Source organism: Delphinapterus leucas, chromosome 11 (genome assembly GCF_059928025.1).
Source record: "Delphinapterus leucas isolate spDelLeu-1000000601 "Yukka" chromosome 11, BTC_Dleu_Yukka2, whole genome shotgun sequence".
NCBI classification, from domain to species: domain Eukaryota; kingdom Metazoa; phylum Chordata; class Mammalia; order Artiodactyla; family Monodontidae; genus Delphinapterus; species Delphinapterus leucas.
In genome coordinates this window covers 27,075,829-27,101,173 of record NC_143139.1, presented here as the reverse complement: position 1 = coordinate 27,101,173, position 25,345 = coordinate 27,075,829, and the positions used below count along the sequence as shown (strand labels likewise).

Genomic DNA, 25,345 nt, shown 5'->3' with positions numbered 1-25,345 from the left:
AGAAGCATAGAAAAATGTCTAGATTAATGCCAAAGTAACAGGGATTATTTCTTAATGATGGAATTAAAAGCAATTTTGTCCTTATGTTTTACTCTTTTTACTTATATGCATTTTTGTATTTTTTCATGAACAATTATATTGTGTGTATTAAAGAAACAACAAACATTTTTTTAATTATGAAAATTTTATAAATGCTTATCAATTAAAGTCTTGTTTTAAAGAAAGCCCTGAAACTTTTACCGTGCTTTACATAATTTATAAAGCATTTTACATACATATGAGACATTATCATTTCTACAAAATGATATTCCTGTTTTACAGATAATAAATTACAATCAGATAATCTCAGAGTTAAGTTACTGTAACAAAAGATCTTTATCTTTTATCTTTATCTAACCTATCAATCCAGGTAACCAAATCCATAGAGAAATTTCTTACTTACAGCTCTGAAGTTTCAATATATTTCGCAGTTCCTTCAATAGTATTACAATATTCTGTGGCAAATTTGGTAATAAGCTGGAGTAAAGTAGCACTTTTATCATCCACAGGTTCACCATAGCTATTTAGAAGAGACTGATATTGAGCAGCTAGAACATTTATTCTTGTTTTCAACTCTGGCAAGCAATCTCTGATGTGATGCATCAGTAGCCTAACAAAGGTGAGAAAGGAAGAATTTTAAAGTAATTGTGTATTTTGAAGACCCAGGCAGGTCAAATTTTAAAATGCAAATAATAGGGAAACCTGTCAATTTGCCCTGGTAGGAAATAATGCAATCTTAGACTAGAAGGTAAATATGTAGCCTGAAAAAAATGACATGAAGGAAACCATCTTAGTAAATGCTTTTTAAATGTGCCTTCAACCCATCAAATTGTAGCAACTGCTAGAGAATCAAATATAAATTTTAAAAAATTTTTTATATTATTGCAGTTACCTCAAAGAATGTAAGCTACTCAATCCAATTCTACCTGCATTATTTTGGTTTCCGACTTATCTTTTACAATGGATACTCAGCATAGTGAAAATCAATCTTGTTAAGATACATATCCATCAGCCTTTAATTTATTTAGGGAATAAGCCAAAAGTAAAAGAAAATAGCTTTTACTTCAGTCATTTATAAATTATTTAGAAAGGCCTTCTAATCCCTCTACCATCAGTGCATACTCAGAATTCAAGGTGTATAGTTTACATTCTTTTTATGAATAGGAATAGAAGACATCCTAAATTAAGAATAGGTTATGTGAAAATTATAAATCTTAACTCAGTTCCTGAAATACAAAATGGAAATGAAGTCATCTGCCATCTAGTTCTATCATCAAAAGTAAAATGACTGTCAAGAATTTCATGATTAAGGTATTTTAAAGTTCACTTGAGCATTCCTAGACTACACGATGATTTAATGCCAACCACCTCAATAAAAATAAATATCTACATTATAAGAACCTACAAGAAACAAAAAGTGAAATTTTACAGACAAGGACACTATAAAAATGTAAGGAACTGATAATCAAAGGTCTCAGACACCTATTGGCAACCCAGAAACATCTCATTTTCCAAAAGGTAAAAAATGTTACCTGTTTAAAGTCCTGGCAAGATACTTTGTTCCATTTCTATTGGCCAGAGATGGGTATTTCTTTTGAAGGAAAGCATATTCATCACGGATTGAATCAGTTACACTCTTCTTATTATTAATATCTAGCTGGCTCCTAAGGTTGAAAAATAACAAAACTGTTCAACTAAAGTCAACTGTGGTACTAAGTACTCTGGATAATGAGGATGATGATAATAATGATAACGATGATGGCACCAGGCACTGTCTATAATGCCTGACATGAACTGTTAATTCTCACAATCAGTCTATGCAATAGGTATTATCCCATTTTATAGCAAAGTAACTAAGGCCCAGGGAGATTAACTAACTTACCCAAAGTCACATATTAAGTAGTTCAGCCAAGATTCAAACTGTGTGACTTTTAAGTAACCAATGCCTGAATAATTTAGGCCTCATTATTACCATTAACTACAGTCAAAAGCAGTACTCTTAAGTAACAGGGATAAACAGGTGAAAATATATGTGTGTCTTAATCAACTGTATATTTTATCCATGGACAGGCAACTAAATTGAAGAGTAGCCATCTACAAATACAACAAACAGTTTTATACCACCTGCTTGCATGAAAAGAGATAACAGGAATTTTTTTAAAAAAGAGTAGGGGTGAGGGAGAAGGACATGTGATTAGAAGCAGACAACTGTAAAGACATCACTTAGTAACATTTTCATTTTAAAAGGTCTGAGACCAAAGATGTTAGGAGCCATTTAAACCCACATTATATCTAGTTTGTAGATGAACTAGGAGTAGAACCCAGATCTCATGACAATTTCAGTGCTTCCTATATTATAAAGGCTTTGGACTAAGATCTCCATTTGAATCTGGCTCTGCTTTCACCAGCCATGTGACTTTGGTAAATGTATAACAAGTTTTCTGATTATAAAACAGACCAATATACATATCTCACAGGGATGTTGTAAGGGTTCAAAGAGATACCCTTAAAAATTTCTCACAGTAGAGCGTCTAAAACTTAAGTAGACACTCAACTGTAGTTAGTTTCCTTTCCACAATTTTTAATTTCACCTACTTATAATTAGGATACGTTTAATAAAATTTCTCCAAGTCACTTCCTGGCAATTACATAGAATCACTAATGCTAGGGGTTAAATCGATCTATTAAAATACTACCACCTTAAGAACACTTGACTGGTGTAAACTAAATAATATGTTTTTTTATCCAGTGCCCTCCTCATACATAATGTAATAGACAGGGACTTTTTAAGCCTAGCCATTAAATTTTCTTCCATTTTGTGGCACTGCTTACTTTAGAAACACTTTCTATTTAAAAATATCTACAGGAGGCTTTAGTGAATCTCTTCCTTTAGAGCAATGAATTCTTTAGCAATACCAAGATTATAGTAAAAGGGGAAAAAGTAGGGACACTATCACATTTCAGACTGATTCAAAAAATTCAGATTTGCATTGAAATGAGAATGCTGCAATTCTTATCCCATTCTTGATTGCTAACCTGTTAACTATTCCAATTATTCCCAGTTTGACTGGTATAACCCTTCCCATCAATACATCCATGGCATCAGTACCCGCATCCATGAGATCAAGTTTAGTGATTACAGCTAGGGTTCTGCGACCTGGTAAATGCAAAAAAGAAAAGAAATGACCCATTAAATTAAGCTATTAAGTATTAATAAAGGAAAATCCTAATCTATAATCCCACCTAACATTACCGTTGCCATCATTTTGGTAATGTTTTTCTAACCTTTGCTTACAAATACTTTTTAAAAACTACTTTTAATCATCATGTTTAATTTAAAAAATTTTTCACATATAATTTTTTATTAGCTCTTCGGGCTAACTTTTTTATTAGCATTTTAAAAATTTGTTTAAAATTCACTCATGCCTAGTGAGTGAATTTTTGCAGAGCACAAATTCACGAATTTTTTTTTTTTTTTTTGCTCATTACAATTTATTTTTTCTTTCTGCCCACCCCTCGGCATCTCTTGCCACATAACCAGCCCACCCAACACTGTCTTGGGTTCAGGGCTGCTTCACAGAGGTACACAGTTCCACTGGTTCCAATCACAGGGCATGGGATATGATGCAGACTGTGACTAATTTTCTGTATGACTTTGTTGGCTCTGTATGGTTATATACGGGGAAGCCGAGTTTGTCCAGAGCCTGGGTGTGGACAAACAACATATGGGAGACGAGACCCTGGCCCCGGTACTCAGGCAGGGTGACCCCCAACTGCACTTCCCCTGTCTAGTCCATCAGGGACCAGGACACAGGGGAACCCTCTGGCCCCAGCAGGCAGAAGGTGGGGAAGGCCCGGATACAGCGCTCAATGAATCGCTGGCTCCTCTCATTGCCACCAAAATGCCAGAATTTATTCACCATGCCAGCGTGGACAGGATCCAGGGATGAGAGTTTAAACATCTCTTGGTTAATGGCTTTTTTTCAGTTCTATGAGTTTTGACAAATGCAATGTCACCACTACCTCAAAACAAAACAGTTCCATTGCCCCCCAACCCCCACCAAAATTTCCTTGTACTACCCCATTCCTAGTTTTGTCTTTTCCAGAATGCTATATAAATGGAATCATATATATAGCCTTTTGAGTCTGGCTTCTTTCACTTGGCATAATGCTGTGAGAGTCATCTATTTTGTTGAACGTATCAATAGTTCATTCCTTGTTATTGCTGAGTAGTATTCCACAGCATGGACACACTATAGTCTAGTTATTCATTCCCCATTTGAGAAACATCTGTGTTGTTCTCAGTTTTAGGAGATTAAGAATAAAGCTACTATAGATATTTGCATACAGGTTCTTTATATGAACATAGGTTTTCATTTAACATCGGTAAATAACCTAGGAGTGGAATTACAGATTTAACTGTTTAAGAAACTGAGAAACTTTTTCCCAAAGTGGCTATACCATTCCCACCAGCAATGTATGAGAGTTCCAGCTGCTCTGCATAATTTCCAATTTTACATATGGCATTTTTCAATTAGAAGCATTTTTGTATTTTGGTCCAAATCTATAAAATCATCCTTTTTAATGATTCCGTATTCTATTATTATCTTATCATTCCTACTGTGGGCCATATATTGATTCTAATTTTTTATAAATAATACTGGATTGGATTATTTCCTTATACTATATTACTAGATTAAAATCACTAGATCAAAAGTACGATTATATTTATGGCTCAAGGGTCAGTTTAAAATAGAATTAATGTATATAAAATGCCTAACAGTTTACTTTATATAATAAAAATAAAATTTAGATAAACATTTTGATATAGTTTATCTTTTAATCTAAAATGAACATTAATTACTCATATAATAAGTTTCTTAAAAACTTGAAATAAAAAATTTTAAGAAATGACGCCGTTTATAGGAATTTTAATTAGCAGTCTTAGCATTAACATTTCCTACCAAATTTTTATTTTAAATTTTTATTCAAAGTAGGAAATAAGAAACATGACACTGCCCACAGACCCTCAATACTCAGATGAAAAAAAAAATGGCTCCTGTATACAGCAAAGCATACATTTATTAGCAGCAATAATAACTTACAGTCTGGCATCTTATATAAGATGCACACTGCAGCATTAGTCAGGTATCATATACTGACTCACAGCATGAACTATATTTCGAAGAATCCCCTCTGCCTTGAATCTCTGCAGAATGTAGATACCATAATTACCTACTATACTATAATAGTCTACAATGATTATCTACCATGACAGTCATTCTTAGAAATCAGCCATTCAAAAACCTAAATCATTTTATTTATACAAAACAAACTTTTTGCGAAGCCATCTTCTTATTTTAAAATCATTAGGTAATCATTACAAATATGGACATCATGTGAAGTATTTTTGCCTAGCCTGTACAGCAATTTATCCATTTCCACCAAAATTTCTAGTTGATAATATAAGTAAAATAGAAAAGCATTATTTTAAAAATGTGTATTAACAGCTAGAGATATTCTTTTTAAAAATAAAAACTCCTCTCGAGGGTAGATTTACCATGTTAACCAAGTATCTCATTAAAAATTAACATCTGTCCTTACCATCTGGATCTACCTCTCTTGAAATTTTAAGTGCCTCTGATGTTGCCATATCTGTATTAGCAGCAGTGACAGCGAGGATAATGGAATTTGGATTACTGATGAACCGAAGAATGAGCTCTCTGATTTGAAGCTCAATATCCTTAGGTTGATCACCTACAGGCACCTGGACCAAAAAGAGATGATCAAGGAACTAGTAATAAAAATCAACTCAGCTTTTTTTTTTCCTCCGTTTAATCCAAAGAATATAGGTATTACTCTATTTACAGATAATTAAAATGAAATTATATACTACAGTATATATGAATTTGGTAATATGTAAAAGTCTCAAAATGTAATCTTGCAAATATCAAAAGTCTACCATGTTAAGGATTGGTCAATATTAATTGCCTAGAGACAAATTCATTCATTCACTCAATTAGCAAGTATTTATTGGCAACCTTTATTTCAGGCACTGTTCTACATACCAGATTATATCACAGTAGTGAATAAGAGAAAGACCAAAATTCCTGCCTTCACTGAGCCTTAGTGATGAGAAGCAGATAATAAACGCATATATACATAGTATCTAGGTGGTGGTAGGGCTATGGAAAAAATAAAGGCAAACAGGAAGCTAAGGAATACTTAGTTATAGCTTATACTTTTAGGGACTTCCCTGGTGGTCCAGTGGCTAAGACTCTGCGCTCCCAATTCAGGAGAGCCAGATTTGATCCCTGGTCAGGGAACTAGATCCCACAGGCCGCAACTAGAAGATCCTGCATGCCACAACTAAGACCCAACTAAGCAGCCAAATAAATAAAGAAAAAAGAGCTTATACTTTTAAATCATTATTTTAAACGGGATTATGCTTTTAAATTGAGTAATCAGGGGAGACCTCACCCAGATAATGACATTTGAGAGAATGACCACAAACTGAAAGAGATAAGGGAGAGGTACAAGAAGATACCTGGGGGAAGAACATTCCAGTAAAGTGAACAAAATAGCAGAAGGCTGGAGCAGAAGGAGCTAGAAGAGTAATAGAGACAGATCAAGTAGATACTTTAGATCTCTTTAAGAACTTAAGCTTTTACTCTGAGTGAAGTGGGAAGCCACTACAAAGATTCTGAGCCAAGGAATGACACAATCTAATTTTCACTTTAATAATATCACTCTGGCTGCTTAGTTAATAAATTATGAGGAAGACCTCTTAGGAGACTATGGTGGTAATCCAGCTGAGATGATAGTGGCTAGCTCAGGACGGTAGCTATGCGTTTGTAAGACGTGACAGAGTTCCAGATATACAGGCACACCTTGTTTTATTGCACTTTGCAGATATTGCATTTTTTACAAATTGAAGGTTCGTGCCAACCCTGTGAGAAGGAAGTCTATTGGCACTAATTTTTCCAAGAGCATTTGCTCGCTCTGTGTCTCTATATCACATTTTAATAATTCTTGAAATATTTCAAACCCTCCACCAGCAGAAAGATGGCATACGACTCACTGAACATTCAGATGATGGTTAGCATTTTTCAGCAATAAAGTATTTTTAATTAAGGTATGTACATCGCTTTTTTACATAGTGCTATTACACACCTAACAGACCAAAGTACAGTTGACCCTTGAAAAACAGTGTTGGGGCACTGACCCCCTCAGGTAGTCGAAAATATGCTTTTGACTTCCCCAAAATTTAACTACGAATAGCCTCCTGTTGAGTGGAAGCCTTACCAACAACAGGCAATTAACACATATTTTATATGTTATATGTATTATATACTGTATTCTTACAATAAGTAAGCTAAAGAAAATGTTAATAAGAAAATCGTAAGGAAGAGAAAATACATTTACAATACTGTACTCTATCGATATTTTATGTCATCCGTTTACAAGATAAATCTTCTGTCAGTACCAACATCAATAGTCTTATATGATAACAAAACACTGTAGATGTTATATGTTATTACTGACACTAGATATCAAAAATGAAAAGATAACGTAAAAAAGAAATTCATATTTATTTACATATATAACAATTCACGCATTGATAACAAAGAAGCAGCAATACGATTGCTTTATGGTAGCCTAGTGTAATCGATATGATTGCTTCACAGCAGCCTAGCCTATACACTAATGAGTGAATCGTTATAAAATTTTTATAGCATACAGTGTTAAAGTCATATTCATAATACAGTATGGAAACCACTTACCTGTGATGACAGGCTGATACACAGTTTCTCCAATTACAAAAGAAAGGCATACTGCATGGTAATATAATTCTTTGAAAGCAAAGTTATAAAACAGTAAGAAAACACATTATTAATTTTACATTAAATATCATTCACCTTATACCTATATAAAGACAGGCTATCCATTTCAATACAAGTCTTGTACATGATGTTCTACATAATGAGTACTTAGGCAATGATGACAAAAGACACAAAAACATCTCACACAGTTCTTTTTTTATTTTTTTTAAAGAACTAATTTTTTTTAAAAATTTATTTATTTTTGGCTGCATTGGGTCTTTGTTGCTGCACACGGGCTTTCTCTAGTTGTGGCGAGCAGGGACTACTCTGCGTTGCCGTGCGCAGGCTTCTCATTGCGGTTGCTTCTCTTGTTGTGGAGCATGGGCTCTAGGCACACAGGCTTCAGTAGTTGTGGCATGCGGGCTCAGTAGTTGTGGCTTGCAGGCTCTAGAGTGCAGTCTCAGTAGTTGTGGCGCATGGGCTTAGTTGCTCCACGGCATGTGGGATTTTCCCGGACCAGGGCTCGAACCCATGTCCCCTGCATTGGCAGGTGGATTCTTAACTACTGTGCCACCAGGGAAGACCTCTCATACAGTTCTTGCCATACAGTTACTAGATTTCACAAGAAGACACACACATATACAACAGAACTCTATGGCATGATGATTATTTGCTATTCAATAAGTGGAAGTGGATCATCCTCATTGTTGTTCACGTGAAGTAGATGGAAGAAGAGGCGGATCTGGTCTTGCTGTGTCAGGAGTGGTAGAGGCAGAAAAAGTGGAGGAGGCAGAAGGGAAGGCAGGAGAGGCAGGCACACTCAGTGTAGCTTGACAGAAATACATCATAATTTCTGTCTGACTCTTGTTTTTTCACTCTAAAAATGTTTCTATATGGTGCCAATCCTTCTTCCACCAAGTCAAAATCAGTCTTGAATAATTGGAACTCTTTGACAGATCGTGTAATGTCAATTTGTTTTCGGGCACTGCTTCTTTTACATCTTCTTCCTCATCATCTGGCACTGTTTCACAAGTACTCATTTCCATCAAGTCATCTTCTGTTAATTCCTCCCATGCACTGTCTACTTTAGCTCTTGAATTTCTACAAGATTCATATCTTGAAACCCTTCACCCACCCACCCACTTTTTTTTTGGACATGTCCACAGTCTCTTTCATGATTTCCTTGATTGGCTCTGTCGTAAATCCTGAAGTCTTACACAACATCTGGACACAGCTTTCTCCAGCAGGAATTTATTATTTCAGACTTAATGCCTTTCATGGCTTTTTCAATAACAACATCTTCAATAGTGTAATCCTCCCAGACTTTCATGATGTTCTCTCTAACAGGGTTCTCCTCCATAGTATTGACAATCCTTTCCATAGAGTTCCATGTGTAATGAGCGTTAAAGGTCCATATGACTCCCTGATTTAGAGGGTGAATAAGGGACATTGGGTTTGGAGACAAGTAGACCACTTCAGCACCTGTGGCCAGGGGCACTGTCTAATACCAAAAGAACTTTAAAAGGCAGTCCCTTACTGGAAAGGTACTTCCTGCTTCAGGGACAAAGCATTGATGGAACCAGTCCAGGAAAAGGGTTCTCTTTGTCCAGGCCTTCTTTTGGGGCAACCAAAAGACTGACAGCTGGTGTTTCTCTTTTGCCTTCAAGGCTTGGGGGTTAGCAGCTTAATAGATAAGGGAAGTCCTGATCATGAACCCAACTGCATTTGCACAAAACGGTAGAGCTGGCCTATCCCTTCCTTCCTTACATCCTGGTGCCTGCTTCTCTTCCTTACTAATAAATATCCTTTGTGGCATTTTTTTCCAGAATAGGGCACTTTCATCTGCATTAAAAACCTGTTCAGGCAGATATCCTTTCTCCTTAATGATTTTCTTAATAGCATCTGAGAACTTGTCTGCTGCCTCCTGTTACCTTGACATTTTTTAAGCCAAACCTCTTTCTGAAATTATCAAACTATCCTTTGTTGGCAATAAATTATACAGCTTTAGATCCTTCACCTTCCTTTTGCTTTAAGTTGTCATATGTTGACTTTGCTTTTTCTCAAATAATGTTATAGTCTATAGGTATGCCTTTCCTACAGCAATCCAGCACACACATAAAAGTTGAAATTTCAATACAAGATATAAAGGCATTGCACATAAAGTGCAAGGTTTTCATGCCTTCTGGCATAGCTGCAGCACTGCCTTCATGAATTTCCTTTTCTTTTTTTTTTACAATGGTTCTTAAGCTGGATTCATTTATCTTGAAACGGTGGGCAACTGCAGACCTCAATCTACAGTGCATATCAAGCAATTCAACTTTTTCTTGTAACATCATGACTTTTCACTGCTTCTTGGGAGCACTTCCAGCATCACTAGTGGCACTTCATATGGGTCTCATGGTGTTAATTCAAGGTTTACGGTATTACACTAAACATGATGAAAAATATGCAAGAACCACAGAGATCACCTTTTACCATGATTTACTGGAGAGATGAACTGCTCAAGCAGAGATGATTAGCATCACACGGCATTTTAACAGGCTATTCACAATACTTGAGCTCAGCACAACAGCAACAGAAGGTGGCTATGAAATTATTACAGTAGTACAGTATGTACTACAGTTCATCTTACGCAGTTATGATTAAATACTGCATCTTTACATTTGTTTACATTTCTTTCTGCTTCAAACGGCACCATGTACAGTCTGTGTGTGCATAGGTTTTGATAAATTTTAACTTTTTATAATAGATTTGTATGTTAATTTTTATTAATTTTTTCAGTATTTCTAGGCTATGCAGTTGTCTGCAAGTTTTTTCAAATTGTCACAAATCTCCAGAAAATTTTTCCAATATATTTATCGAAAAAAATCCACATATAAGTGGACCCATGCAGTTCAAACCCTTGTTCAAGGGTTGACTGTATGGTGTAAACATAACTTTTACATGCACTGGATAAACAAAAAATTTGTGTGATTTGCTTTATTGCGATATTCACTTTATTGCAATATTCACTTTATTGTTGTGGTCTGGAACCAAACCTGCAATATCTCCAAGGTATGCCTGTATTTTAAAGGTAAGGAGAGCTAGAGGATTTGCTGACAGAGAAAGTAGGGTGTAGGATAAGAAGTATCAAGGATGACTACAAACTTTTTGGCTAAGCAACTGGCAGAACAGAGTTGCCATTTACTAAGATGGAGGAGACTGTAGAAAGATCAAGTCAGGTTGAGGGACAGATCAGGCATTTGGTATTAGACACATCAAGTTTGAAATGCCTATTAGACATCTGAAGTGTGTATGTCAAGTAGACAGTGGATATACAAGATGAATATACAAGTCTGGAGATATTTGAGTGTTGTCAGCATACAGACACTCATATTTAAAGTCATAAGACTGAAAAAAAAAAAAAAAGTCATAAGACTGGATGAAATCCTCAAGAGGTTAGGTGTACCCCTTTGACAAGAGGTCCAAAAACTTAGCTTTGGGGCACTCACTGTTTAGACATTGAGAAGACAAGAAACCAGCAAAAGAGACTGAGAAGGAATGACCAGTAAGATCAGAAATAATCCTCTAGAGTGTGGTATCCTGGAAGCAGAGTAAAGAAAGTGTTTCAAGGAGAAAGAAGGGCTCAACTATGTCAAATGCTGCTAATAGATCAAGGTAGTTGCAAAAAAAAAGCTGATTAATCTATATGAGGTTAAGGAAAAACTACATTTGTTCAAGTGAAAACAAACATGACCATACCCACAATGAGTAACAACTATTCTTTACCTTAGTCATTCCTGGCAAATCCACAAGTGTCAGATTGACAACATTGGGTGAAAAAATCTTAAGATGAATTGGTTCAGGGCTTACTCCCTAAAAATAAGTTTTAAAATATCATATTAAAATCACATTAAAATTTCAACGAATAAAAATGCTAAAGTAAACCTCATTTTAAGTATTATACATTAGATGCTTTTAAATATTAAATAAACCATGATTTCTAAAACATTTCAACAATCAAAACCTGATGAAACATATAGGAAATAAGGCAGCTAGCCATAGGTTATAATCCCATCCAACCTTATACTATTAATATACACAATTTATTTCCCCTATATTATTTCACATTCTTTTCTCTGGATTCTCAGCAGATAACATTTCTTAAATATGTTTAATAGACTTAGTGCTAAACAAAAGAATAATGTATCACTATCCAAATTTATGAAGTTCTTGAGTTCAGGGAGTGAGACATAGGTAACAAGTTATCCAAATCAGGGAAGTATGGCGGCAGCAGCAGTAACTAAAAGGTAACCTGCCCAGAGACCAATAATAAATAAAGCTTGGTCAATCACTAAAACAGAGACAAATATCCTGAATAGGCATAAAGAAATTAACATGGCTCCAAAAATGCCTTTTTGTCAGGAAAAACCTCTCCAGCACAGCATCCGGCAGATAAAAGGACTCAATAAGTATTTTTTAATATTAGTACTTAGCTAAGGCCCACTTGTGGGATTAAATGTACTCATACAAGAATGGAGGTAACAACAAAAGAGAAGGGAACAGAAAAGTAATAAGAATAAAGAAAGAAGAGAGAGAAAACAGAAGCATTTAAGGGAGTCAGTGATAGTGCCTCGTGTCAAAATTAATCGTATCTTAGACACCTAATTTACTTTAAATTCTCAGAATCTGAGAAGACAATTCAGCTGTTAACATTACTTTTCATTTTCATTGAAAAAAAAACCCTTAATTTCCCTCTGTTTGCTTTCATAAGTAAATCTAGCCTTACTCAGGTAAGAAAAAGAGCTCTTCAAAATACATGGATCTTGTAAGTTATATATTGCTTCTTAAATTAGAATACAGTCAATCCAGCAGAAAAAGATAACACTGTAGGAAGTATTAAATTAAAAAAGTTACATAATAAAGTGATATATACATCTCAAAATCAAGAATAAACACCTAAATGAAATATCTGATAGCATATAAAAACTCTAAGAAACAAAAGGTATTAAATAAAGTTTTTATATATTTGGGAAAATACTCCATTAGTTTCAAAGACCAGAATACTCTCGATGATATATTTACCAATGGGTATAATTTCCAGCTCTAAAGAGATGCCTACCTTATTATTTCCTGAAATCCTTTCTGTTTCATTTTCAATTTCTTGTCGAATTTCATCAAAATCTGTGTAAAGCTAAAAATTATTGAAACAAAAAACACGGTATTCAAAATAAGATTAAAAGTTCTTAAGCAGGGTTTGATAAATTTCAAGGATGTCTACGGATCTGCTTCAGAGAATTAGTAAACAAACTCTAATATACACATATATTTTTTCTGAGCCAAAGAGTCATAGTTTATATCAGTTTTTCAACGCTGCCTGAGCCCACAACAGTTAAGAGTCTCAGAGAGAACAGGGCTCAACTTAAATGTTTTCCAAATAAACTACTATGGTTAGAAATGTTAAGATAAGATTTATTTTATAAGGAACAGCTGCTTCAAGATAACAATGCTACATTGCCAATCATAAGAAACTAAATTATCAACTACTTGTACCCCCAAAAAATGTTTTCAACATGTTACTTCTTCACCATATTCTTCTACAATTACCTTATTTTTGGTGTGAAGAAATTTACCCCATTCTTCTGCTTCAACCCCTGGAAAAAGAAAAACTCCATTTATTGGAAACTATGGAAATTACTTTTTATCTTTATTTAGGAATTCAAAAAGGCAGTACAATATTATTTTTTCCTATTTTGCCATTAACTACAAGTTAACTTATATTTTAAGATCTGCTAAATTATACTCTCACATTTTAAGAATTGTACCAGGTATTTCAGAAACGACTAATTTCAGAGTTGCTCACAGGTCTTCCCACTATTTGAAATCTAGATTTTAACAAATAAAACTGTTTACCTCTTCTCATATTATAGTAAAATATGTATACTTTATTTTTAAATATCTTACACATAAAAAGCAGTTTATCTGATGAAAATACTCAAGCTAATGGCTAAAAGAAGAAAACTTATGAGTCATACTGAATAATAATGCAAAAAGCATATATAACAGATTTACATGTAACGCTTAAAAATTTGCAATATGTGAATGAAACAGCTAACTTTTCATTCTGTTTTGTCGTTTTTATTTTAATTTGGTTTCTTGTTGGTAACCCATAAAGTCACAATTTGTCGTTAAAGAGCTCTCTCAGTAGTGTGAAGCTACTCCATAATTTATATGCATTTTCAACGTGATTTTTCCCCCCCAGGACCAAGATTATGTTCTCCCTTGGAATTAAAGGTAGGTAAGAAATGAAATGGCATGGGGTGTGGGGAACCTGGCATATGCCCTGTATGGAGTTGCTACTCGCCAGTAGTTTCCAATAATAGGTCTGTTCCTCTTGCACTTGCTGAAAAAAGGAAAAATTATTCACTGCAGGTACTGTTTTGAGTGGTCTGAGACTTGGAGACCAAATTTTGTTCTGATTTTCCCAGAGAAGCTAGAAATGCTTAACTGTAGAAAGGTAAACTAACTTTGCCTCCCCGAAGCACAGCTATTCTGTTTTTGCCAAATTCAGAGTTTCAAACGTCTTAATGATTAAGTTTATGAGTAACACATACCAGCCACCTGAGATCAAAATAAAAATGACTGTAAGATATTCAAATAAATATTTACTGAGGAAAAGGTGGATCAATTTCTTTGGTGGGATAAAGGTAAAGAAACTGGATCCTTTTTGCAAGTAAAATGCTCACCTACTTGAAGCTTAGTACCTTCTTCCAAGAAGTCTCATTGGAGGACTGGAGTAATCTAGATGAATAGAACTCAGAGGCAGGTACTATATACCAAAGGGGTGTTCTTAATTTACCTTATCATATAGAAGAGGCCTGGCTTCACAAGCATGTTTTTAAAAATAAAAATAAAATAAATTACATTCACCACCAAAAAAAGCCTGCATTCTGATGCAATGCCAAAAGGTAACAAGAACCACTAACACCTGCAATCAATCAATGTGGATAGGCAAATAAAAATGGAAGAAAAAAAATGCACACAGCCTGTAAGAGTACAAAAGCACACATGCAGGCACAATAGGAAAAGAAGGGCCAAAAACAAATGGATAAAGGAAACCTTTAGAAAGGTGTCTTGAGTTTTTCCATGTAGCAGGGTCTGTAGTTAAAGAGAAACAGCACAGAATGATAAGTTTAGTGCTTATCCCTAATATTTCAAACCTTTCTAAAAAATCAAGTGTGCAAAAAACCTGAACACATTTCAAATGCCATTTCAAATGCATTCAATTATTCCAAATTTACAACTATAAAACTTCCATTACAATTAGTTATAATTAGAGGGATTATATAATATTTTAAATGACACAAATGAAGTATATAGTGTGCCATAATTTATTTTTTATTTTCCATTACACCTAATTATATCACCTCTGGTTTCTAATTCTAACAAAATGGATTAAAATTAATTTACTATTCAAAAATTTGTCTTAGACATCTGATAACTATGGGTAAAGATAAATTACCTAGTGGAAAAAAATCTACAAAACATATCAAACACATCTTTCAAAACCTTTAAAGTAAATATGAAAGTATTTACCAATTGAGCTTTCTAAGGGATTATTTTCTTTGAAATATATATTGAATTTAACAGAACACCACAGAAACAGTTTTGGTCTTTAGTCAGCATGCTACTTTTGGATTTAGTCTACAAGGAGATCTGAGGAAAACCTGATTTATTTCTTATGAATATATGAAAGGTAATCATAGAGTTCAAAGTTCAAACTAAATCACCATCTCATTTGAAAACAGTTTTTGTTTTTAATAAGATTTTATCAGAAAATTCTTTTACATTGGCAGAAGTGGGGGGCAAGATGAGAAATACTATAAATCTATATATTGACACCTCAATTATCCTATGTAGTTGGCAGAATGAGGGATCTCATGTTATATAAATTTTCCTGATAATTGAATTATACATAGTAATACTTAAGTAGTTTAGCCAGTTTTGATAGACCTATATTTAAAATGGATTATACTGCTCCATGTCGTGTTAGAATCCACTGCTCTTAAACTTACCTATTAATGGTAACTTATGCCTTTGTTACATAATAGCGCCCTTTGAGGCTACAAATCTCTATACAAAATGGTTAGAGACTGATTTTTTCTTTTTTTGAAGTTCTCCTGTCTTTATGTTTTCCTCCCCTTTCTCCTGTATGGTTGCCAGGCTGTCAGGTAGTTCATACTCTTCTGGCTGTCTCCTGCTTCACTGTTCCTAATTTCCTCTAGGGTAGAATGATTTGTGGTAAGGTAGAACTGTTTATCCTAAGGATAAATGGGCTCTGATGAGAAGTTAAAGAACTATTCTAGTTATTAATAAGATATATGACATTTAGTACTCAAAATTTACAAAATCTATTTTGTGTTCTGGGTGGCTGAGTTGTCATTTGAAGTGAGGTTTTATGTTTTTTAATATAAAAAATAAGCACTAAGCTTGAGGAAAAAAAATATATATATATAGGTAAAGATATGCAGATTTACTGACCAACCACCAAGAACAGACATCAACAAAACGAGTGGACATACAAACAAAGAGATACCAAGGAACTGACACTTCTATAGCTGAAATGTACACCCCTTCCAGAAACACTGCCCACATCTGCAAATAGTTTCTGAGAGACAGGATATCATCTGCCCTTTTCAAGGTGACTGAAGAAAATGAAGAGTTAAAAGCAACAGACTTAACACCATACAGTTTCTTGAAGTCTTAGTTTAAGGTATTTGGTAAAATTGATGATGTTAGTTAGTGAGAATGAAATTTTTAAAGAGTTATTCTATACATTTGAAGCTGGACCATAAATTAGTCCAAAATGATTAAATTCAAGGTTCAGAATTTCAATAATAAAGAAATATTACAGAAAAGCAAAGCGATGAATAATATACCAAGAAGCTACCTAATATAATTAAAAGACTCCTACATATCCTCTGGCAGTCTATCCAAAAATATTTATCATTATATCATTATATGTTAACATCTACAACTTTATTAACTTGCTTTAGCGATTAACTTTCTGTAGTCATTGTAGATGCTCATGACAGGTCTTTTTTTTTCCCCTTTAAAAAAAAAAATCAAACTATCACAACAATGCTCCTATAATAAGTAAAGGAAAAGATCAGATACAGAAATTAAAGTAACTCCAATTGCATCAAATTATCATCCCATCTTAGATTAGAATATAAGAAACAATGAAACTTCACTGAAAACAGATCTCTGCAGAATGAGAAACAAATATGGTACTCTGCTGCAAATGCAATTTAATACTTAGAACATTTTATAGACTTTTATAAATAAGACAAAATGTGAACCAAACACTGAAGATTAAACATATTACTCTCATCAAATATTCCAAACCTCACTAATGTAAAAGTATGATTAATAGAGGATACATATTTAATAGGCAATTTAAAACATGTTAATAAAGACAGTGTGTCTTAGGGCTTCCCTGGTGGCACAGTGGTTGAGAGTCCGCCTGCTGATGAAGGGGACGCGGGTTCGTGCCCCGGTCCAGGAAGATCCCACATGCCGCGGAGCGGCTGGGCCCGTGAGCCGTGGCCATTGAGCCTGCGCGTCCGGAGCCTGTGCTCCGCAACGGGAGAGGCCACAACAGTGAGAGGCTCACATATCGCAAAAAAAAAAAGATAGTGTGTCTTAAAATATTTTCAGTTTAACCAAAGAAGAACTGCTATAAAGGATGGTGCATATTTTCTTATCATGATACTCCACGTTTACTATTTGGGTGAGGGAGGAATCTAAAAAGTATGTGCTATATAGGTAAGCCTTAGCAAGAGGATAGTAAAAAAAATAATAATAATTAGGGACCTCCCTGGCAGTCTGGTGGTTAAGACACCATGCTTCCACTGCAGGGAATGTAGGTTCAATCCCCGGTCGGGGAACTAAGATACTTCATGCTACGTGGAGTGGCAAAAATAATAATAATTTTTTTAAAAAAAACTCTTTCTAAAAATAATATTCATCTTAGGGCTTCCCTGGTGGCGCAGTGGTTTAGAGTCCGCTTGCCAATGCAGGGGACACGGGTTTGTGCCCCGGTCCGGGAAGATCCCACATGCCATGGAGCGGCCAGGCCCGTGAGCCATGGCCGCTGAGCCTGCGCGTCCAGAGCCTGTGCTCCGCAACAGGATAGACCACAACAGTGAGAGGCCCGCATACTGCAAAATAAATAAATAAATAAATAAATAAATAATAATATTCATCTTAGATTGAAGGGCCAAAGATTCAAAATTAGCAGACACATGGCAAGACCAGAAAAGGGAAGGTAAGATAACATTGTCATGCTGAAAAGCTAAATCATTTTAATTTTATTTAAAAGTAAATATTTAAACTAGAATCTAAAATATTTAAATTCTAGGGACTTTCCTGGTGGTCCAGTGGTTAAGACTCTGCGCTTCCACTACAGGGGGCACAGGTTCGATCCCTGGTCGGGGAACTAAGATCCCACGTGCCGCGTGGCGTGGCAAAAAAAAGAAAATATTTAAATTCTAAAACAAAGTGAAAAAGCAAAAACATTGTTTTAAACACAAGGAAAAAAAGTTTAAAACACTCCGAAAGACACAAAATCTTTTAAAAATAACTGATTCTCGTTTACCAAGTAGCTCACTAGATCCTCCACTAAATAGCATTAACAACAGTTTACTAAACTGAATTACCAAAAAGGTTCTCTTTCAAACAAGTTGACTCACGGTCCTCAAAAACAACAAAAATTACTCTTTTTTAACATGAGAAAAGACGCATACCACTTTTCTTCACAAAACTGATTTTGCTACAGCCACTAATTTCTAATTAGCTCATATATTTTGAAGATTGGACCAAAAATGAAGAATTTTTAAATAATTTATATTCCAATTCTAAAATTTACCATTTTCTTCTCCTGTTGTTTTTCGTTTATCTTCAGGTGAAACATGGACTAGCTGCAGAATGAGAGGTCTCCGGGTGACAATACCAGTGCCTCTGGGAAGCAGGTCCCTCCCCACTAGGCTTTCTAGCACTGAGCTCTTTCCACTGCTCTGAAAATGGAATACACAAGAGCAAAATGAGTTTCTTAACAGATTTTTTTGTAACTCAGTAAGACTATGCTATATAATTACTTTAAAAAAATTATTGCCAAGTCTTTTAAAATGAAAGTTTAAAATGAAGTTTATTTTCTATTATATGATCTTTATTTCTTTAAAATAAAAAAGTACAAAAAGAGAAAATATATACCCTAGTGCAAAATCAATTAGTTATGTGGTAACAATATCTATGATTATTTCATGGGATATATAAAAATTTATAACTCAAAAGAGAGAGACAATATGAAAGCCCCAATTCCCCATAATTTTCCTACCTTTTCTGATACTCTCAACCATATAATATTAGGTATTTTCAAAACCTATATAATATTGGTATACATAAAATTATGCCCAGAATATGTAGATATTTTACTTTAAATGGGATAGTAGTACTATGTGTATTTTTCTCTAACCCACTTTTATTTTTAATATAACAATCAGGGATATCATTCCATATCAATATATTTACTTCTGTGCTTAATAGTTAAATAGTATTCTGTATGTAAAACCAAACCCCAACTGATGGACATTTAAATGGTCCTTGCCACTATTAACAATGCTGCAATAAACATACTTTGTACATATAACCTTACTCACTTATCCTATTACCTCATTAGATTTACTTAGTTCATTAAATGAAATTGCTGTGATTAAAGAGCATACAGATTTTATGCATTCAGATACTAGCAGACTGCACACTACAAGATGGGGGGCACCAAGCTATGCTTTATGTTCAATCTGCTGCATCCCCATCAGCATTGGGCATTACCACTTTTTTGAGTCTTTGCTACTTTTTTTTGATAGATAAACACTGACAGTTCATTTAAATTTGCATTTCTTTATTATTCAGCCTAGTATCACTTTGTTTAAGGGCCTTTTGTATTTCTCCTTCAGTGATTTGCTTGTTCAAATGCTGGTATATTATGTGTCTTATTAGTTTATAAAGATCTTTATCCATGTAAGTATTTATTTTTTGTTGTTTTGAATATTTTCCCCCAACTTTTTATTTTGAAAATTTCAAAGCCACAAGAGTTGCAAGAATATTAACAGTGAATACCCATATACTGTAACAAAAGTACCATATACCTTAACTAATTATTAGTATTTTGACACATTTGCTTTATGTCTCTTCTTACACACACACATCTTTTCTTTTGCTGTCCCTTTTGAGAGCAGGTTAATATGTCATGACATTTCATCCCTAAATATAGTGGCATATCTCTAAGAATAGGGGCATTCTACTATACAACCACACTACAATGATCACAGTGAGGAAATTTAACATAGACACAATACTAATAAACAGTATATAATCAAATAATATATAAACTTGTCTCTATTATGCATTTTTATATTATACATAAATGTTTACAAATTTTCTATTTTTTCAACTTTGTAATTCATATTTTTCTGTAACAGAATGTTTTCCTTACTGTATTTTTTCTTAGTCAAAACTAGTACATCTTCTAATTTCATACTTCTACAAAAGCAAACACCCTAAACTCATCTACTGTATCAGAAAGGGTCTACAAGAAACAGATGGCCCATTCAAGTTAGAATAATTTAAGGAAAGTTTATTTACAAGTGGACTATTTACAAAGTTTTGGAAGAGGGGGATCACAAGGGATAGTGCAATAATGTGGGCTGGTAATGACAGAGCAGCTCTTATCACTCACAAGCTCCAAAAGATGGATGAGAACTTTTAGAGAGCCAGCCAAAGGCACCTACACATAGGAAGTAAGCCAGGGGAATAAATACCCAGACTTTAGTCTCCTCCCTTCTCTAAGTCCTGCCAAGGCTCCCCATTTCCAAACCCAATAGGCAGAGGGCATTCCTATTGTCCAGAAAGGTCCCTTATGATGGAGAAAAGTAATGTTGAGTGGATAAGGAGTGTCAAATTTAAGATTATGTGGCACATCCGGTTTTGCTAGGTTTTGGAGTCCAGGTTTGCCACTCTCATAAGTAAAATGGGTGCTTCCCCCATTTCTTTTCTGTACTCTAAAATAATTTAAACAACACGCAAGGGGGACCTTCAAGATGGCAGAGGAGTAAGACATGGAGATCAGCTTCCTCCCCACAGATACATCAAAAACACATCTACAGGGGCTTCCCGGGTGGCGCAGTGGTTGAGGGTCTGCCTGCCGATGCAGGGGACACGGGTTCGTGCCCCAGTCTGGGAGGATCCCACATGCCGCGGAGCGGCTGGGCCCATGAGCCGTGGCCGCTGGGCCTGTGCATCCAGAACCTGTGCTCCGCAACAGGAGAGGCCACAGCAGTGAGAGGCCCGTGTACCGCATTAAAAAAAAAAAAAAAATACATCTACATGTGGAACAGCTCCTATAGAACACCTACTGAACACTGGCAGAGGACCTCAGACTTCCCAAAAAGCAAGAAAATCTCCACGTACCTGGCCATATGGCTGACAGGGTCTTGGTGCTCCAGCCTGGAATCAGGCCTGAGCCTCTGAAGTGGGAGACCAAGTTCAGGACATTGGACCAACAGAGACCACCCAGCCCTGTGCAATATCAATCTGTGAGAGCTCTCACAGAGATCTCTGTCTCAACGCAAAGACCCAGCTCCACCCAAAGGCCAGCAAGCTCCAATGCTGGACGCCCCATGATAAACAACTACCAAGACAAGAACACAACCCCACCCATTAGCACAGAGGCTGCCTAATATCATACTAAGTTCACAGACACCCCAAAACACACCACCAGACATGGCCCTGCCACCAGAAAGACAAGATCCAGCCCCACCCACCAGAACACAGGCACCAGTCCCCTCCACCAGGAAGCCTAAACAAGCCACTAAACCAACCTCACCCAAAGAAGGCAGACACCAAAAACAATGGGAACTATGAACCTGCAGCCTGCGATAAGGAGACCACAAACACAGTAAGCTAAGCAAAATGAGAAGACAAAGAAACACAGAGCGGATTAAGGAGCAAGGTAGAAACCCAGCAGACCAAACAAAGGAAGAGGAAATAGGCACTATATCTAAAAAAGAATTCAGAGAATAATGGTAAAGATATCCAAAATCTTGGAAATAGAATGGAAAAAATAAAAGAAACTTTTAACAAGGACCTAGAAGAACTAAAGAGCAAACAAACAATGATGAACAACACAATAAATGGAATTGAAAATTCTCTAGAAGGAATCAATAGCAGAATAACTGAGGCAGAAGAACAGATAAGTGACCAGGAAAATAAAATAGTGGAAATAACTACCGCAGAGCAGAATAAAGAAAAAAGAATGAAAAGAATCGAGGACAGTCTCAGCGACCTCTGGGACAACATTAAATGCACCAACATTCAAATTATAGGGGTCCCAGAAGAAGAAGAGAAAAAGAAAGGGTCTGAGAAAATATTTGAAGAGATTTTAATTGAAAACTTCCCTAACATGGGAAAGGAAATAGTCAATCAAGTTTAGGAGGCACAGAGAGTCCCATACAGGATAAATCCCAGGAGAAACACACCAAGACACATATTAATCAAACTATCAAAAATTAGGTACAAAGAAAAAATATTAAAAGCAGCAAGGGAAAAGCAAAAATAACATACAAGGGAATCCCCATAAGGTCAACAGCTGATCTTTCAGCAGATACTCTGCAAGCCAGAAGGGAGTGGCAGGACATATTTAAAGTGATGAAAGGGAAAAACCTACAACCAAGATTACTCTACACAGCAAGGATCTCATTCAGATTCCACGGAGAAATTAAAAACCTTACAGACAAGCAAAATTTAAGAGAATTCAGCACCACCAAACCAGCTTTACAACAAATGCTAAAGGAACTTCTCTAGGCAGGAAACACAAGAAAAGGAAAAGACCTACAATTACAAACCCAAAACAATTAAGAAAATGGTAATAGGAACATACATATCGATACTTACCTTTAATGTAAATGGATTAAATGCTCCAACCCAAAGACATAGACTGGCTGAATAGATACAAACACAAGACCTGTATATATGCTGTCTACAAGAGACCCACTTCAGACCTAGGGACATATACAGACTGAAAGTGAGGGAATGGAAAAAGATATTTCATGCAAATGGAAATCAGAAGAAAGGTGGAGTTGCAATTCTCATATCAGACAAAATGCACTTTAAAATAAAGACTATTACAAGACACAAAGAAGGACACTACATAATGATCAAGGGATCAATCCAAGAAGAAGATATAACAATTGTAAATATTTATGCACCCAACATAGGAGCACCTCGATACATAAGGCAAATGCTAACAGCCACAAAACGGGAAATAGACAGTAACACAATCATAGTAGGGGACTTTAACACCCCACTTTCACCAATGGACAGATCAACCAAAATGAAAACAAATAAGGAAACACAAGCTTTAAATTACACATTAAACAAGATGGACTTAATTGATATTTATAGGACATTCCATCCAAAAACAACAGAATACACTTTGTTCTCAAGTGCTCATCGAACATTCTCCAGACTAGATCATATGTTGGGTCACAAATCAAGCCTTGGTAAATTTAAGAAAAATGAAATCGTATCAAGTGTCTTTTCCAACAATAACGCTATGAGACTAGATATCAATTACAGGAGAAAAACTTAAAAAAAAACCAAACACATGGAGGCTAAACAATACACTACTTAATAACCAAGAGAGCACTGAGGAAATAAAAGAGGAAATCAAAAAATACCTAGAAACAAATGACAACGAAAACATGATGACCCAAAACCTATGGGATGCAGCAAAAGCAGTTCTAAGAGGGAAATTTATAGCAATACAATCCTTCCTCAAGAAACAAGAAAAATCTCAAATAAACCACCTAATCTTACACCTAAAGCAATTAGAGAAAGAACAAAAAAAACCCAAAGTTAGCAGAAGGAAAGAAACCATAAAGATTAGATCAGAAATAAATGAAAAAGAGATGAAGGAAATAATAGCAAAGATCAATAAAACTAAAAGCTGGTACTTTGAGAAGATAAACTAAATTGATCAACCATTAGCCAGACTCATCAAGAAGAAAAGGGAGAAGACTCAAATCAACAGAATTAGAAATGAAAATGGAGAAGCAACAACAGACACTACAGAAATACAAAGGATCATGAGAGATTACTACAAGCAACTATATGCCAATAAAATGGACAACCTGGAAGAAATGGACAAATTCTTAGAAAAGCACAACCTTCTGAGACTGAACCAGGAAGAAATAGAAAATATAAACAGACCAATCACAAGCACTGAAATCGAAACTGTGATTCAAAATCTTCCAACAAACAAAAGCCCAGGACCTGATGGCTTCACAGGTGAATTCTATCAAACATTTCGAGAAGAACTAACATCTATCCTTCTCAAACTCTTCCAAAAAATTGCAGAGGAAGGAACACTCCCAAACTCATTCTACGAGGCCACCATCACCCTGATACCAAAACCAGACAAAGATGTCACAATAAAAGAACAGTACAGGCCAATATCACTGATGAACATGGAGGCAAACATCCTCAACAAAACACTAGCAAACAGAATCCAACAGCACATTTAAAGAATCACACACCATGATCAAATGGGGTTTACCCCAGGAATGCAAGGATTCTTCAATATATGCAAATCAATCAATGCAATACACCATATTAACAAATTGAAGGATAAAAACCATATGATAACCTCAATAGATGCAGAAAAAGCTTTCAAAAAAATTCAACACTCATTTATGATAAAAACTCTCCAGAAAGTAGTCATAGAGGGAACCTACCTCAATATAATAAAGGCCATATATGACAAACCCACAGCCAACATCATCCTCAATGGTGAAAAACTGAAACTATTTCCTATAAGATCAGGAACAAGACACAGTTGCCCACTCTCACCACTATTATTCAACATACTTTTGGAAGTTTTAGCCACAGCAATCAGAGAAGAAAAAGAAATAAAAGGAATCCAAAATTGAGTTATTTGTAGTGAGGTAGATGGACTCAGAGTGAAGTAAGTCAGAAGGAGAAAAACAAGTACCATATGCTAACACATATATATATGGAGTCTAGAAAAAAAAAGTGGTTCTGAAGAACCTAGGGTCAGGGCAGGAATAAAGACACAGACATAGAGAATGGACTTGAGGGCACAGGGAGGGGGAAGGGTAAGCTGGATCGAAGTGAGAGAGTGGCACTGACGTAGCTAGTGGGAAGCAGCCGCATAGCACAGGGAGATCAGCTCCGTGCTTTGTGACCTCCTAGAGGGGTGGGATAGGGAGGGTGGGAGGCAGACACAAGAGGGAGGAGATATGGGGTATATGTATATGTATAGCTGATTCACTTAGTTATAAAGCAGAAACTAACACACCATTGTAAAGCAATTATACTCCAATAAAGATGTTAAAAAATAAAAATAAAAAAGAGACCTGTACCAC

General features: G+C 35.4%; 1 protein-coding gene across 14 annotated transcripts in view; it reads right to left on the bottom strand.

The window, feature by feature from the left end:
• DNM1L (dynamin 1L) overlaps positions 1-25,345 on the bottom strand; it is a 59,991-nt gene that overhangs the window by 12,605 nt on the left and 22,041 nt on the right. For 8 of the 14 annotated variants that reach the window (XM_022577932.3, XM_022577937.3, XM_089920486.1 and 5 more), the window contains exons 2-10: positions 18,772-18,919; positions 14,961-14,999; positions 13,449-13,495; positions 12,964-13,035; positions 11,631-11,717; positions 5,644-5,806; positions 3,076-3,196; positions 1,572-1,703; positions 443-649 (exon numbers count right to left, since the gene is read on the bottom strand). In XM_022577932.3, coding sequence (XP_022433640.1) covers positions 443-649; positions 1,572-1,703; positions 3,076-3,196; positions 5,644-5,806; positions 11,631-11,717; positions 12,964-13,035; positions 13,449-13,495; positions 14,961-14,999; positions 18,772-18,919 — 1,016 coding nt within the window. The remainder of the gene's footprint in view (positions 1-442; positions 650-1,571; positions 1,704-3,075; positions 3,197-5,643; positions 5,807-11,630; positions 11,718-12,963; positions 13,036-13,448; positions 13,496-14,960; positions 15,000-18,771; positions 18,920-25,345) is intronic. The other 6 variants (XM_022577933.3, XM_022577934.3, XM_022577931.3 and 3 more) reach the window with 2 other exon arrangements.